We start from the raw sequence: 15,491 nt of genomic DNA on the forward strand, positions 1-15,491 counted from the left end.
TATAACTTAAATAATATTTCTTTTTAAAAATAGCATATTTTGTTGAATATTGGTAAATAGAAATTACATTATCTTAGCATATATTGATTTTGTATCTAGCAACCATGGGGTCGCAAAAAGTCAAGACATGACTGAGCGACTGAACTGAACTGAAATGAATCTAGATAAAATCTACTATTAATTTGTCTTGAGATTCTGTGCAGATAAGCGTAGTATTTGGAACTAATAAAGTTTTTTTTTCTTCATTTCTAATACTTTAAACTTCCATGTCTTTTTCTTAATGTGTTGCCTGTGCCCTCCAGCACATTTTTTAAGATGAGCAGTCACAGTAGGCATAAATGTCTTCTTCCTGGTTTTAAAAAGAATTCTTATAAATTCCACCATTAAGTATGATTATTGTTTAAAGATTTAGGGAGATAATTAACAGAGTAAGAAAGTTCTGTTATTCCTAGTTTATTAAGAGAATTTCACCATAAAAAGGTATTTAATTGTATGAAAAGGCTATCTGCATTTTTTTAATTGTGAAAAAAAAAAAACATATAACATGAGATCTACTTTAACAAATTTGAGTATAGTACAGCTGAATTTTGCTCTTTAAAAAAAATCTGTTTAAGCCACTCCTTGTCTTTTGATTTAGAAATAAATGTAAATTCAGTTATATTTAAAGTTATTATTGATAAGAAAGTACTTACTATTGCCATTTTGCTTACTGTCTATCTTATAGCTCTTTTTGTCCCTATTTTCCTCTCTTCCTATCTTCTTCTGTAATTTGTTAATTTTTATAATGATGAGCTTTTATTCTGTTCCATTTCCTTTCGTGTATCTTCTATAAGTATATTCTTTGTGGTTACCATGGTGCTGCTGCTGCTGCTGCTGCTAAGTCGCTTCAGTCGTGTCCGACTCTGTGCAACCCCATAGATGGCAGCCCACCAGGCCCCGCCATCCCTGGGATTCTCTAGGCAAGAACGCTGGAGTGGGTTGCCATTTCCTTCTCCAATGCATGAAAGTGAAAAGTGAAAGTGAAGTCATTCAGTCCTGTCTGACTCTTCGAGACCCCATGGACTGCAGCCCACCAGGCTCCTCCATCCATGGGATTTTCCAGGCAAGAGTACTGGAGTGGGTTGCCATTACCTTCTAAGGCTTACATAAAACATCATATATAACAAACCATTTTAAGCTGATAACTTAATTGAACATCAATTAAACTTGACTTCTAAATACATCTCTACTCTAACTTCTCATTCCCAAACATTTTATGTTATTGATGTTATAAATTACATCTTTTTATATTGTCTGTCCAATAACATATTTTTAAGTCATAGTTTATATATGTTTGTCTTTTTAACTCTATGCCAGCACTAAAAGTGATTACACACTGTTAAAGTATCACAGTATTATATACAGAATATAGTATCACAGTATTCTGTGTTCATCTATATAGCCTATATATTCTCCTTTACCAAGTAAGTGAGCTTTATAATTTCATGTTTTCATATTGCTGTTTAGCATCTTTTCACTTCAACTTGAAGGACTTCCTTGAGAATTTCTTGTAAGTCAGATCTGGTGGTGATGAACTCCCTTAGCTTTTTTCTAGGAAAGTCTTTATTTTTCCTTTATTTTTGAAGGGGTCTTTTACCAGATATAGTATTCCTTGATGGCAGTTTTTTCTTTTGGCCATTATTTCCTTAAATAAACTTTCTGCCTCGTTCTCTCTCTCTTCTCCTTCTGGAACTCCCACAGTATTCGTCCACTAGATATATCCCATAAGTCCCTCAGACTTTCTTTACTATTTTTCATTCTTCTTACTTCTCTGCCTTGGGTAATTTCAAATGACCTGTCTTTTATTTCACTGAGTCTATGTTCCACTTGATGAAGTATGACGTTGAGCCCTTTTAGTGAATTTTCAGTATGATTATTGTATTCTTCAGCTCCAACATTTCTTTTTTCTTTTTCTTTTTTTAACATTTTCTATCCCTTGTGGCTCAGCTGGTAAAGAATCCACCTGCAATGTGAGAAACCTGGGTTTGATCCCTGGGTTGGGAAGATCCACTGGAAAAAGGAAAGGCTACCCACTCCAGTATTCTGGCCTAGAGAATTCCACGGACTGTATAGTCCATGAGATCACAAAGAGTCGGACACGACTGAGCGACTTTCACACACACACATCTCTTGCTGAAATTCTCATTTTGTTCATGAATCATTAACAAAAAAATGAGCTCATTTTTTTTTTAGCTCATTGAACATCTTTACGATGGTTATTTTAAATTTTTGTCAGATAATTAATATACCTCCGTTTCTTTAGGGTCAATTTCTGAAGATTTATTTTGTTCCTCTGATTGGGCCATTTACTATCTCCTTGTGTTCCTTGTAACTTTGTGTTGTTATAACTGAACTTGAAGAACTACACATCTCTTCTGGTCTTTATGAACTGGCTTTGCATAAGGAAAGGTCTTCATCAATCAGTCCAGCTAGAGATTCTGGGAACTCTCAAATCTTTTCTGGAGATGTGACTTCTCCCAATGCATGTGTGTAGATTTCTAATATAAAGGATTTTTTTTCAGGAGCTGATAAATTCTTGCTCCCTCTGCTGTCTGTCTTCTGTACTGAGGTCCTTAGAAATAGCAGCATGCCACCTAGCTCTTTTTTGTTCTCAGCAGCACCCAGGGATGTACCTAGAGTATGCCCAATATTATCAGTGTCCCAAACTAGGCTAAATACATACTCGTCCCTCAGGCAGCTACTAAAAAGCCAGAACCCTGGACACACACTGCATTCTTGTCTCTGAGGGAGAAGAAACCGAGCTATATCACCTCCCATCTGCTGTGACATGGCTCCTCTGGAACAGCAGGATGCCATCCAGCTTCTTTAGGTTCTTCAGTGACCCCCAAGTATCTACACTATGGCAGGTCCCATCAGTGCTCTAAGACAGGTGAGAAAGAAGTCAGTCCCTCAGACAGGCTTAAGGTCCAATATATTCTTTCCCTCCATGAGGAGAAGCTGGGAACGGGGAGTTTCTCCCAGATCACAAGGTGGTGTGCCAAAGTGAAGGACTATATCAAAACAGTGCTACAGATTTCCCAAGCAACTTCAGTGCACCTGGCTATGCACTTGTCAGGGGTGCAGGTGCCTCTGGGCTGGTTTCTGGATTTCTCACAAAAGGAACCGGTCTGAGTATTGTTGAAAAGATCTGGTGCTTCCTATTCTGCCATCTTGTTGATGTCACCCTAGATTCTGCAAATTTAACATATTTTCTTCCCTTCTTTGTTATAATGGTAAATTACATGGATAAATTTTCTAATTAAACTTTAAATTTCTAGGATTTCCTGGCTTATTCATGATTTTTAAAAAATATATTCTTTGATTAAATTTATCAAGGGTTTGGAAATCAGTGCTATAACTATGTTTATATTAATTTCCGTTTCTAACATTTTTTTTATCTTGTATTGTCAAAGTTATGTTACCCTCATAAAATGAGGAGGCATTTGCTTCTATTTTTTTCTGCTCTTTGGAAAACTGTGTGCCTGGTAGAACTTAGATATGAAACTCAAATCTCAATCTCACCTAAGCATTCATAATATAGTATTACTTTATTAACAACTTTATTAAGGTATACTTTACATTCCATAAAATTCACTCATTCGTTAAATATATGGTTAAATGACTTTTAGTATGTTTATGGACTTGTGCAACTGTCACCACAGAGTAATTTTAGAACATTTCCATCATCCATACCAGAAAGAAACCGCATGCCCATTCACAGACACTTCCTTCCTATCCCAAGGCCTGTACAATCACTAATCTAAATTCTATCTCTATACATGCTGCCTTTTCTGGACATCTCATAAATGAAATATTACTGTATGTGGCCTTTGTAAGTACTTCTTCTATTTAACATGTTTTCAAAGTTCATCTCACGTTGCAGCACACGTTATCACTTCATTCCATTCATTGCTGGGCGATGATCCACTGGATTGTTGTAGTTCAGCTGCTCAGTTGTGTCTGATTCTTTTAGACCCCCATGGACTGCATGCAGCATGCTAGGCTTCCCTGTCCTTCACCATCTCCGGAATTTGCTCAAATTCATGCCCATTGAGTCGGTGATGCTATCTAAATATCTCACCCTCTGCTGCCCTCTTCTTCTTTTGCCTTCAATTTTCCCCAGCATCAGGGTCTTAACCGACAAATCAGCTCTTTGCATCAGGTGGTTAAAGTATTGGAGCTTCAGCATCAGTCCTCCCAATGACTATTCAGGGTTGGTTTCCTCTAGGATTGACTGGTTTGATCTTTATGAAGTCCAAGAGACTCTCAAGAATCTTCTTTAAAGGTATTACATTTCCAACTGAGTACCACTCGGCCCATATTCTATGTTATGCTATGTGTTACTTCACTATCATTTCTTTTTTTCACTATCATTTAATCTGAAGTATTTTCTCAGTTTTCACTTTACCTTTTTCTTTGTCCCTTAATTATTCAGTAATGTCTCTGTAAGTTTGCATCAGAATTTTTAAACTTGACTTTTTAAATTGATTATTTTTATCTTGTGTTAGACAACATTTTTAATATGATATCAAGTTTATGAAAATTGTCGAGAGCTGTGTTGTGGCCTAGTTATGTGATCATTTTTGGTAAAGGCTTTTTATTGTTTTCTTCAAATAGTGTATATCCTTAACGACTTTTTGTCAGCTTTTTCTTAAAAGTGCTGAATTATCCATTTTTACATTACTTATTTTGAAGTAAGTTTGTACTTTCATTAGCTTTCTGATCCTAATAGGAAAACTCATTGAAATAACTAAAATACATGCACATTTATTTATATCCTTCAATAATTCTTTTCTCATTTCTCAGTTCACATGGACTCATCCTAATCAGCAGAATTTGACACAAATGGTTGTACATGTCTCAAAATACTTTTATCACTTGGCTTCTTGGATACATCTTTCTCTTGGTTTTCTTTCTATTTAACTGGTCTCTCCTCTCTTGGATTTTCCTCATCTACCCAAACTCTAAGGGTTGGAAGGCTCAGGGTACCTCTTCTCTTCTTTAATCTACTTTTATTCCCTGCTGCTGCTGCTAAGTCACTTCAGTTGTGTCCAACTCTGTGTGACCCCGTAGACGGCAGCCCACCAGGCTCCCCCGTCCCTGGGATTCTCCAGGCAAGAACACTGGAGTGGGTTGCCAGTTCCTTCTCCAATGCATGAAAGTGTAAAGTGAAAGTGAAGTTGCTCAGTCGTGTCCGACCCTTAGCGACCCCATGGACTGCAGCCTACCAGGCTCCTCCATCCATGGGATTTTCCAGGCGAGAGTACGGGAGTGGGTTGTCATTGCCTTCTCCGAATATAATTTAAATACTCCTAACTCTAAAATTCATACCTCTAGCCCAGGCCTCCCCTCTAAATTTTACACTCAGTTATCCTACTGCTTGCTTGCTGTTTTCATTTCAGTGACAAATTACACTTGGTTACAATGGTAAGCTGCCAATGACTTTTAGCCCCTAGGGTTTTACATTTATTTTTTGACAAATTCTGGTGTGCATTTATAAGAATATGTTATATTTTATCCAACTCTGTTGGTATGCTTTCACATAAGGTTATAAAACTCCCCATGTGAGGATAGCATGCAGCTAGGCTTGAAAACCACAGATATATCAGATTACTCACTACTCTCAACAAAGTATTTTTTCATTTTGATGCTTTTCCAAGCTTTCCTTCTTCTAATGATTTTGTTCCACACACGGATCTTCAAAATCAAACCAAACTTTATGTCTAAGCCCAAATGCCACCTCTTTTAAAGGCCTTATTAAAAAATGACCTCAGTGAAAAACCAGTTTGTCTTTGTCCACTACATGTCCATGGTATACCTTACGTACAAGCTATACATATAACAGTTCCCCTGTATAGTAGTCCACATGTCTAATTTCCCTACTGTATCTTGTACAGGGGGAAAGAACCATGTTTAATTTATTACTGAATATCACATTATTGGAGAGTCTTACATGTAGTAGGAGCATTAAGCTAAACTGAATTATAACAAATACAAACACACATATCTATCCATGTGCAAGCCAATATATTAGGCATTTAAAACCAAACTCTAAAATATATGGATATTTAAAAATCATAATAATCTCACAGTGAGAAAAATGTTATATTTTGTCACTTCCAGGTATGGTGATATTTTAAAGAGAGATACCTAAAAGTATATTGATGCAAAGTGAAAAAACTACTAGGCATATAAGTAAGACTGTGTAATATATTATAACACTGATTCATTATTAACAGAGAATAAATTCACAACTCATGTTTTCAGGTCACATTTTCTTAATATTGTCTGTGGTAAGATCACAAGTAAATCTGAAAATGGTATAAGAAGTATGATTTTACAGTACATTGTGTTCTGAGTGATAATAATAGTTCCTAACAAAGTCTAATATAAGGCACAGACATTCTGTTAATAAATATCACTTGGTTCATCTAGAAGATAGGACGTAGGAATAAGACAGTCACGTCCAATTCCACATGGATTCTCAGCTCAGATCCTGGTTTTTGCACAGTTCACCTTGCGAACATGATCCGAGTGACATTTCACAAATTCCTGGATAAATGTTGCTACACTCTGCTAGGAGAGAGACAGGCTATGTCATGCACAGATCAATAATAGCACTGTGTTTCATCAGCCTCAAAATCAAAAGTGCTTCATCTGGCAAAAGCCATGGCCCTAGAGAATCTGACATATATAAACTGAATACCCTACAAGGAATGTTTACTACACAAGCTACTGGGGTAAGATAAAAGAACACTCTAGAGATTAACAATGAAGTACAATAAGAGAGCACTAGCTTTCTACTTCGTTATTACTACAGGCGTGAGCACAGATCACAAAAATGGAAATGAGGCTATTTAAAATTCTACAATTCCTTACAGAAAAAAAATGGGTCCAAGTACAATGAACACCTTCAATCTTTCAAATAAAGGTTATGTAAATAAATATAAACCAAAGACAAATATAAGTTTACGATACAATAGGAATTGTATGAATCTATACAGATGAAAATGTTTTATGGAAGTTGACAAAATGCAAAATTACAGGGTTTGCTGAAAGACTCTTCAGCCTTAGTAGTAATTATGCTCAATGTTTATATGCTAAATTAACCTAAAAACCCAAGATATTTGTTGAATGGGTTATGCTCTGTTGCTTTTAATGGCAGATTCTGATATTTGGCAAAAGTTCTGTATATAGTTTGATTAACTAATTTAAGATTAATTGGTTAATGTAACTGGACAAGAGACAAAGCAAACTTGAAAACTCAAATCCTAAAATGACCTTGCTTTGTTTAAGATGGATGTTACCAAAAAAGTTTCTGAGGACAAAATCTGCTGTTGTGGAATTTAGTTGTAACTCATTCAGAGGGCAGGGGAATCAATAATTCAATATTTGAATATATAATTGAATATAATATTTGAATCAATAATTCTATATATCAATAATTGATATCAGTAATTCTAGATATCAGAGAAGGTAACAGCAGTGTATACTTACGACACATATATTGAAAGTGCATCTTTATGGCATGTCTGTTCAAAGTGCAGACTTACGACGTGTATGTTCAAAGTGCAGACTTATGATGTGAATGCTGAAAGGACATACTTATAACACTTTTTTTTTGAGTTGTGGGCTTGCTTAGGTGCACTCCGATTGGGGAGTTAAGGCAGAGGCAGATCAAAGCCTCTTAGACAGCAATGGTCTAGGGTAAAACGTCTTGTTTTTCAGACCATATTTTGTAAAGAATCTCTTCTCTAAGTTTCAGAAATACTGTCATACCTCCTTCTATGAACTCAAAACTCAGTGGGTTAGTTAGTAGTATTGTTAATATAGATAAATAACCTTTTGGGGAAACTAAAAGGAGTTTACTCTTCCTTTAGAAAACATATAGAGCCAATGTACAAATAAAGATTCAGAAAATTAAATGCCTATATTTACTCAAGTGTGTGAAAGTTGCTCAGTCATGTCCGACTCTTTGTGACAACATGGACTATATGGTCCATGTAATTTTCCAGGGATTTTCCCATCCCAGGGATTGAACCCAGGTCTCCCACATTGCAGGTGGATTCTTTACCAGCAGAACCACAAGGGAAGCCCAAGAATACTGAAGTGGGTAGCCTATCCCTTCTCCAGCAGATCTTCCCGACCCAGGAATCAAACTAGTGTCTCCTGCATTGCAGGCAGATTCTTTACCAACTGAGCTATCCGGGAAGCCCCATATAGTTACTCAAAAGGCAACATAAATAAGCAAACTGGACCTTGCAGGATTTGGGACAAACAGGAAATGGTTCACCTCATTCTCCTTGGAAGCACCACGCCACTAACATTATTAACTCTCATACCAAAACCATACCTTCCAACACTTTCATGACACTAAATTATTTACTAATTGGTTTTGTCACCTTTTAAGTAAGCTCCTTCAATGTCATCAATCCCTTCACTTCCTCAGTGTGAATAAACACTCAATTTTGACTGATGTGTAGCTATTCTTCCATTTCTAATTCTCAAACTGATTCTCTAGCTCTTAATCACAAAAGCCTATAGGATACTTTCATTTATATGACAAATTATTACCTCAAACTTCACTGATTACAACAGAATTCTTCTTTTATTTCATTTAAACTTAGAAAAGGAAAAAGGCTTTGGAAAATGTTGTATGAGGGAACTAGTCCGTGAACCAGTCTTTGGAGTGACTTCCTGGATATAAAATGATGTAAAGAAAACAGGAAGATTCTTGAAGTAGAAAGCAATTTTTAAATCTTGGTTAAAAATATGCATTATCATCTCAGTGTCTTGGGAATAACTGTTCAATAAGGCAACCTTTATCCTTTTACTGAGAATGTACTATGCCCTCAATTATTCAAAATGCTGTGAAAATTATCAAGAAAAGTATATGTGTTTTCTGCCCTTGATGATTTAATTAGCTGTTAGATGCAATAGAACTAACAAATGTTAAACTTTAAAACTATTAATACAATTATATAAAGTTTAAAAATAAAATAAAATTTAAAAAAAACAGAAAAAAAAGAAAAAAGAAAAAAATAAAACTATTAAGTGCAGAATTGTATAAAAATTCAGTTTAGAAAAATAGAAAGATTATGAAGTTAGGATCAAGAGATACATGTAGGTCATAACTTAAAGCTATGAACTTTAGGCTGATCTTAAGCAATTTGTTTCAATTCTTTAAGCCTTAATTGCATTATATATAAAATGATAATATCTTCCTTACAAGGTTGAAAAAGAGAGTCCATAAAAAATAATTAAATGTTTAGAAAGTAGGCCTAATAGTCATTGAATAAACACTAGCTGGTGTGTGTTGGGGAAGGCAGTACAGCATAAGGCTTAAGAGCACAGCTTCTGGAATCAGGCTGCCTGGGCTCGAACCCCAGTTCTGCCACTTATGAGTTCTATTACCTTGGGCATGTTATTCCCTCTGCCTCACTTTCCCTATCTGTACAATAAAATCAGACATAGTATCTATCTCACTAAGGCATCATTTATGTTAATGAGTTAATACAAACAAAGTGCGTGGAAGAGTACCTAGCATATTAGTACACAAAAAGCATCAGCTAATATTACCTGTACTTCCATTATTATTGAAAACATATAAAATAAGATTTGAAAGAATACATGCATTCAGCATAGACTGTGAGTGTTTTATAGGACAGGGGATACTCTCAGGGGCTTGTGTCAGGAAACAGAGGACTAAAACAATAGCATATATCAGGTAAAATCTTGAAGATTTTGCTGACTTGTTTGGTCTTCAAATGGAAATCAATTGCAGGTTCCTGAAGATACATGATAAAATTCAAATTCTAGCAAAATTATTCTGGCAGTAATACATGGAAAGAAATAAAAAGACTAGACAAGCCAGCCAGGAGAATATATCAGTACTCAAGGAAAAATAAATAACTGGTGTCACTAGAAATAGAAATTAAGAGGGATGAACAATAGAATTTGGTTGTTGATTTAGAGGTCAAAAAATAAAGAGTCAAAGGTGGTTCTGCAGCAATATTTTGGGAGAGGATTGTTTGGGAAGATTTGTTCTTTATTATTATTATTATTTTTGGTACATGGTGAGTTAGTGGTGACAGAAAATCAAAAGAAAATATCTTCTATAGTGAAACAGAACACATAAAAGGACATGTAGTTTTAAGCGTCACCTACAAAGGAATAACAGGATTGGCTGAGATAGGAAATTCTGCTAATCTTAGTGGTATTAACTACTAAGAGTTAACAGTTGAAAGAGAAGTGTATTGTAAAAATATTAGTAATACAGACTAGAGTAGGAATGACTCTTGGAAACAGTCATTGGAGAAATTTAAAGTAGACATATAAAACTGGTATCTTGATGAGAGGCAATAATTTATTTTACATTAGGTATGTTTAAGTGCTATAGAATGAGACTACAGAATAATGATTAAATAAGTACTGATGCAGATAATTTCAAATGTTTTTCAGACAGATGTCAATTTAAATACAATATATTAAGTTTTCTGTGTGTTTACATTGTCTGGCTGTGGAAATCACAGAAGCTGAATCACTGAAGTTGAAAATTTTTGTAAAATATTAAACTTCTATTCCAATGCAACTAATAAAAATATTAAAATTCTACTTCTTAAATGTAAGTATATGTGAGTTCAAAACTTTGAGATCACATTATTATGTCTTAAATTTAATTCTACTGTACTTTAAAGGGGCAAAATGTAAAATCAATATCTTAAAATTTCCTAAAAATCTGTGTAGGATAATTAGAGTACTCTGTAGTAAAAATATAAGGTTCAGGTATCAGACCTACTACTGACACCATGAGTCTTGGATAAGTCACTCACATATAGTTTCTGTTTCTTTCTATATAAAAATAGAATAATAATTCCTATCTGAATTAAATCAAGGAGATTTCAGGTATATCAATTTTTAAAACTATATGAAAATGCTCTAAAAATTCTAAATGCCTTAAAATGTTATGATATTTTAGGTGCCTTAAATTTAATGTGATATGAAATATAAATATATACTAATATGTACAAAATGAAAGAGGGGATATAACCACAGAGACTTGGACTTTAAATTAACAAAAGAATAATACAAAGAAATCTATGCCCACAAATTTGATAACCTAGAAGAAACGGACCAATTCCTTAAGAGATATAATTTGCCAAAACTCACAAGAAGATGTGGGCAATCTGAATGTGTGTGCATGTGTGCTCAGTTGTATCTGATTCTTTGTAATCCCATGGACTATAGCCTGCCAGGCTCCTCTGTCTACGGAATTTTCCAGCCAGGAATACTGGAATGGGTTGTCATTTCCTAACCCAGGGGATCTTTCCAACCCACAAATTGAACTTGCATCTCTTATGTCTCCTGCACTGGCAGGCAGATTATTTACCAGTGTGCCTCCTGGGAAGCCCAGAAAATCTGAACAGGCCTGCTACTGCTACTGCTAAGTCACTTCAGTCGTGTCCGACTCTGTGCAACCCCATAGACAGCAGCCCACCAGGCTCCTTCGTCCCTGGGATTCTCCAGGCAAGAACACTGGAGTGGGTTGCCATTTCCTTCTCCAATGCATGAAAGTGAAAAGGGAAAGGGAAGTCGCTCAGTCATGTCCAACTCTTAGCGACCCCATGGACTACAGCCCACCAGGCTCCTCCGTCCATGGGATTTTCCTGGCAAGAGTACTGGAGTGGGTTGCCATTGCCTTCTCCATGAACAGGCCTATGTTTATTTAAAAAATAGGATAAACAATTAATAACCTCTAAAATAAAAAGTATCAAGTCCAGATAGGGTCACTATTTAATTTTTACTAAACTTGTAAGGAAGAAATAATGCTATTCTCTGCAATCTCTTTAAGAGGATAGAAGCAGAGAAAATACTTCCTAATTCTTTGATTCAGAATTACAGACCAATACCTCTCATGCACTCAATATGCCAGCAAATTTGGAAAACTAAGCAGTGGCCACAGGACTGGAAAAGGTCAGTTTTCATTCCAATCCCAAAGAAAGGAAATGCCAAAGAATGCTCAAATGACCACACAATTGCACTCATCTCATGCTAGTAAAGTAATGCTCAAAATTCTCCAAGCCAGGCTTCAGCAATACGTGAACCGTGAACTTCCTGTTGTTCAAGCTGGTTTTAGAAAAGGGAGAGGAACCAGAGATCAAATTGCCAACATCCGCTGGATCATGGAAAAAGCAATAGAGTTCCAGAAAAATATCTATTTCTGCTTTATTGACTATGCCAAAGCCTTTGACTGTGTGGATCACAATAAACTGTGGAAGATACTGAAAGAGACGGGAATACCAGACCACCTGACCTGCCTCTTGAGAAATTTGTATGCAGGTCAGGAAGCAATAGTTAGAACTGGACATGGAACAACAGACTGGTTCCAAATAGGAAAAGGAGTAGGTCAAGGTTGTATATTGTCACCCTGCTAATTTACCTTATATGCAGAGTACATCATGAGAAATGCTGGGCTGGAGGAAGCACAAGCTGGAATCAAGATTGCCGGGAGAAATATCAATAACCTCAGATATGCAGATGACACCATCCTTATGGCAGAAAGTGAAGAGGAACTAAAAAGCCTCTTGATGAAGGTAAAAGAGGAGAGTGAAAAAGTTGGCTTAAAACTCAGCATTCAGAAAATGAAGATTATGGCATCCGGTCCCATCACATCATGGCAAATAGATGGGGAAACAGTGGAAACATTGACTGACTTTATTTTGGGGGGCTCCAAAATCACTGCAGATGGTGACTGCAGCCATGAAACTAAAAGATGCTTACTCCTTGGAAGAAAAGCTATGACCAACCTAGACACCATATTAGAAAGCAGAGACATTTCCAACAAAGGTCCGTCTAGTCAAAGCTATGGTTTTTCCAGTAGTCATGTATGGATGTGAGAGTTGGACTATAAAGAAAGCTAAGCGCAGAAGAATTGATGCTTTTGAACTGTGATGTTGGAGAAGACTCTTGAGAGTCCCTTGCACTGCAAGAAGATCCAACCAGTCCATCCTAAAAGAAATCAGTCCTAAATATTCATTGGAATGACTGATGCTAAAGCTGAAACTCTAATACTTTGGCCGCCTGATGTGAAGAACTGACTCATTTGAAAAGAACCTGATGCTGGCAAAGACTGAAGGCCAGAGAAGAAGGGGAAGACAGAGGATGAGATGGTTGGATGGCATCATTGACTCAATGGACATGAGTCTGAGTAAAGTCCAGGAGTTAGCGATGGACAGGGAGGCTTGGCTTACTGCAGTCCCAGGGGCCACAAAGAGTCAGACACATCTGAGTGTCTGAACTGAAATGAACTGATACACACTCCTATTTCAGAGCAGCACTATTCACAATAGCCAAGACATGGAAATAACCTACATGTCCATTAACTTGAGGAGTAAAGAAGATATATCTATATCTATATAGATATATATAGGAGCCACAGGAAAAGCAGGTTCGATCTCTAGGGCAGGAAGATCCCCTGGAGGAGGAAACGGCAACCCACTGTAGTACTCTTGCCTGGAAAATTCCATGGACAGAGGAGCCTGGTGGGCTACAGTTCATGGGGTCGCAGAATCAGACACAACTGAGCAACTGAACACACACACACACACACGCTTGCGTGTGCAATGGAATATTACTCAGTCATTAAAAAGAATGAAACAATGCTATTTGCGGCAACATGGCTGAACCTAGAGCTTATCATACTAAATGAAGTTAGTTAGAAAGAGAAAGTCATACACCATATAATATGGTGTATGACTTTCACTTATATGCGAAACCTAAAATATGACACACAAAAACATATCTATGAAACAAAACAGACTCACAGACACATACATCAGACTTGTGGTTGCTAAAGGGTAGAGGGGTAGAGGAGGGAAAGATTGGGAGTTTTGGAATAGAAAATACAAACTATTATGTACAGGATGAATAAACAAGGTTCTACTGCATAGCACAAGGAACTATATTCAATAGCTTGTGATAAGCCATAATGGAAAAGAATATGAAAAAGAATACATATGTATAATTCAGTCTCTTTGTTGTACAGCAGAAATTAACACAACACTGTTAATGTAAATACTTTAATAAAATTTTTTAAGAAAAGAATGGAGACTTAAGGAATAACCTTTTCTTTTTCATTTGTCTTAAGATTAAACTATGATAACCAACAGTAAGTATGCTGCTGCTGCTGCTAAGTCGCTTCAGTCATGTCCGACTCTGTGCAACCCCATAGACGGCAGCCCACCAGGCTCCCCCATCCATGGGATTCTCCAGGCAAGAACACTAGAGTGGGTTGCTATTTCCTTCTCCAATGCATGAAGGTGAAAAGTTAAAGTGAAGTCGCTCAGTTGTGTCCGACTCTTAGCGACCCCATGGACTTCAGCCTACGAGGCTCCTCCATCCATGGGATTTTCCAGGCAAGAGTACTGGAGTGGGGTGCCATTGCCTTCTCCGAACAGTAGGTATAACGTGTCTAATAAGTTGAAGAAAACTCGACTCACCTGAGTAAAAGCATATATGTTACAGAAACACATTAATATAGATATTTGCCTTAAAGGTTCACATTTTATACAAGTATTTGCAAAGAACTAGGGCAATTACTAGTTAATACTGTGACTTATAGTAATAAATGGGAAGTTTTAGAATGGGCAAATGGATAAGCTAAATGAATAGTTGAAGTCTACCTTAAAAATCTAAGATACAACAGAATAAATATATTAAAAGGCTAAAATAAAGAAAAAATCTATGTGGAAAAGGAATTCTAGTAATGTGTCAAAAGATTTGGAGTTCTCCTTAATAAGACCTTATTTAAGAAATCTAGATATTAAACACTACACCAGTTTAGCAGTACCTAGGAATTTTTAAACTCATAGGCATGTCTAACACAAATATAAACTTCAAAACAAATGTAAAACAAAATACCCATGTTTATAATACAGTCTACTATAATTTATTTTGAAGTTCCCTTACCTTTATTGTCTGTCTGCTTGTTTGAAATCGTTGATCAGACACTTGCTGCTGATGCAGGAGCTTTTCGTTGACTTCTTTATATTCTTTAACAGCCAGTTCTGCTGCTTTTTTGGCATTCAAAAGCACACTGTTTTGCTGTTGCAAGGATATAATCCGTTCTCGTAATAAAATAACATTACTATTTGATTTCTGGGCAGTTATATTTTTCCACTTTTCTCTGTTAACTATATAAAAATAAGGTTTTTAATAATTTTTTAAAAATCTTGTTAAGTTAAAAATACATTGTTAATTTCATATATATTCTTACCTCTGGTAGGACCTGCTGTATGTGAAGTCTTTTGAATACTGCTATTCTTCTTTTGAAGAGCTGATTTTTTGGCATTCTTGTGAAAATAATTCTAAATTTGAAAGTTCCATAAAAATTAGATTATAACTGATGATAATTTCAAGTGAACCAACAAAATATATATTATTTATTTACTTAG

The 15,491-nt window shown here is 36.0% G+C and overlaps 1 protein-coding gene across 4 annotated transcripts in view; it reads right to left on the reverse strand.

The window, feature by feature from the left end:
• The window catches only part of CNTLN (centlein), a 352,880-nt gene that overhangs the window by 62,846 nt on the left and 274,543 nt on the right, over positions 1-15,491 (reverse strand). For all 4 annotated transcript variants that reach the window (XM_027549176.1, XM_027549174.1, XM_027549178.1 and 1 more), the window contains 2 exons: positions 15,314-15,404; positions 15,007-15,230 (listed from right to left, as the gene is read on the reverse strand). In XM_027549176.1, the coding sequence (XP_027404977.1) occupies positions 15,007-15,230; positions 15,314-15,404 (315 nt within the window). The remainder of the gene's footprint in view (positions 1-15,006; positions 15,231-15,313; positions 15,405-15,491) is intronic.

The sequence above is a fragment of the Bos indicus x Bos taurus genome, chromosome 8 (genome assembly GCF_003369695.1).
Source record: "Bos indicus x Bos taurus breed Angus x Brahman F1 hybrid chromosome 8, Bos_hybrid_MaternalHap_v2.0, whole genome shotgun sequence".
NCBI classification, from domain to species: Eukaryota; Metazoa; Chordata; class Mammalia; order Artiodactyla; family Bovidae; genus Bos; species Bos indicus x Bos taurus.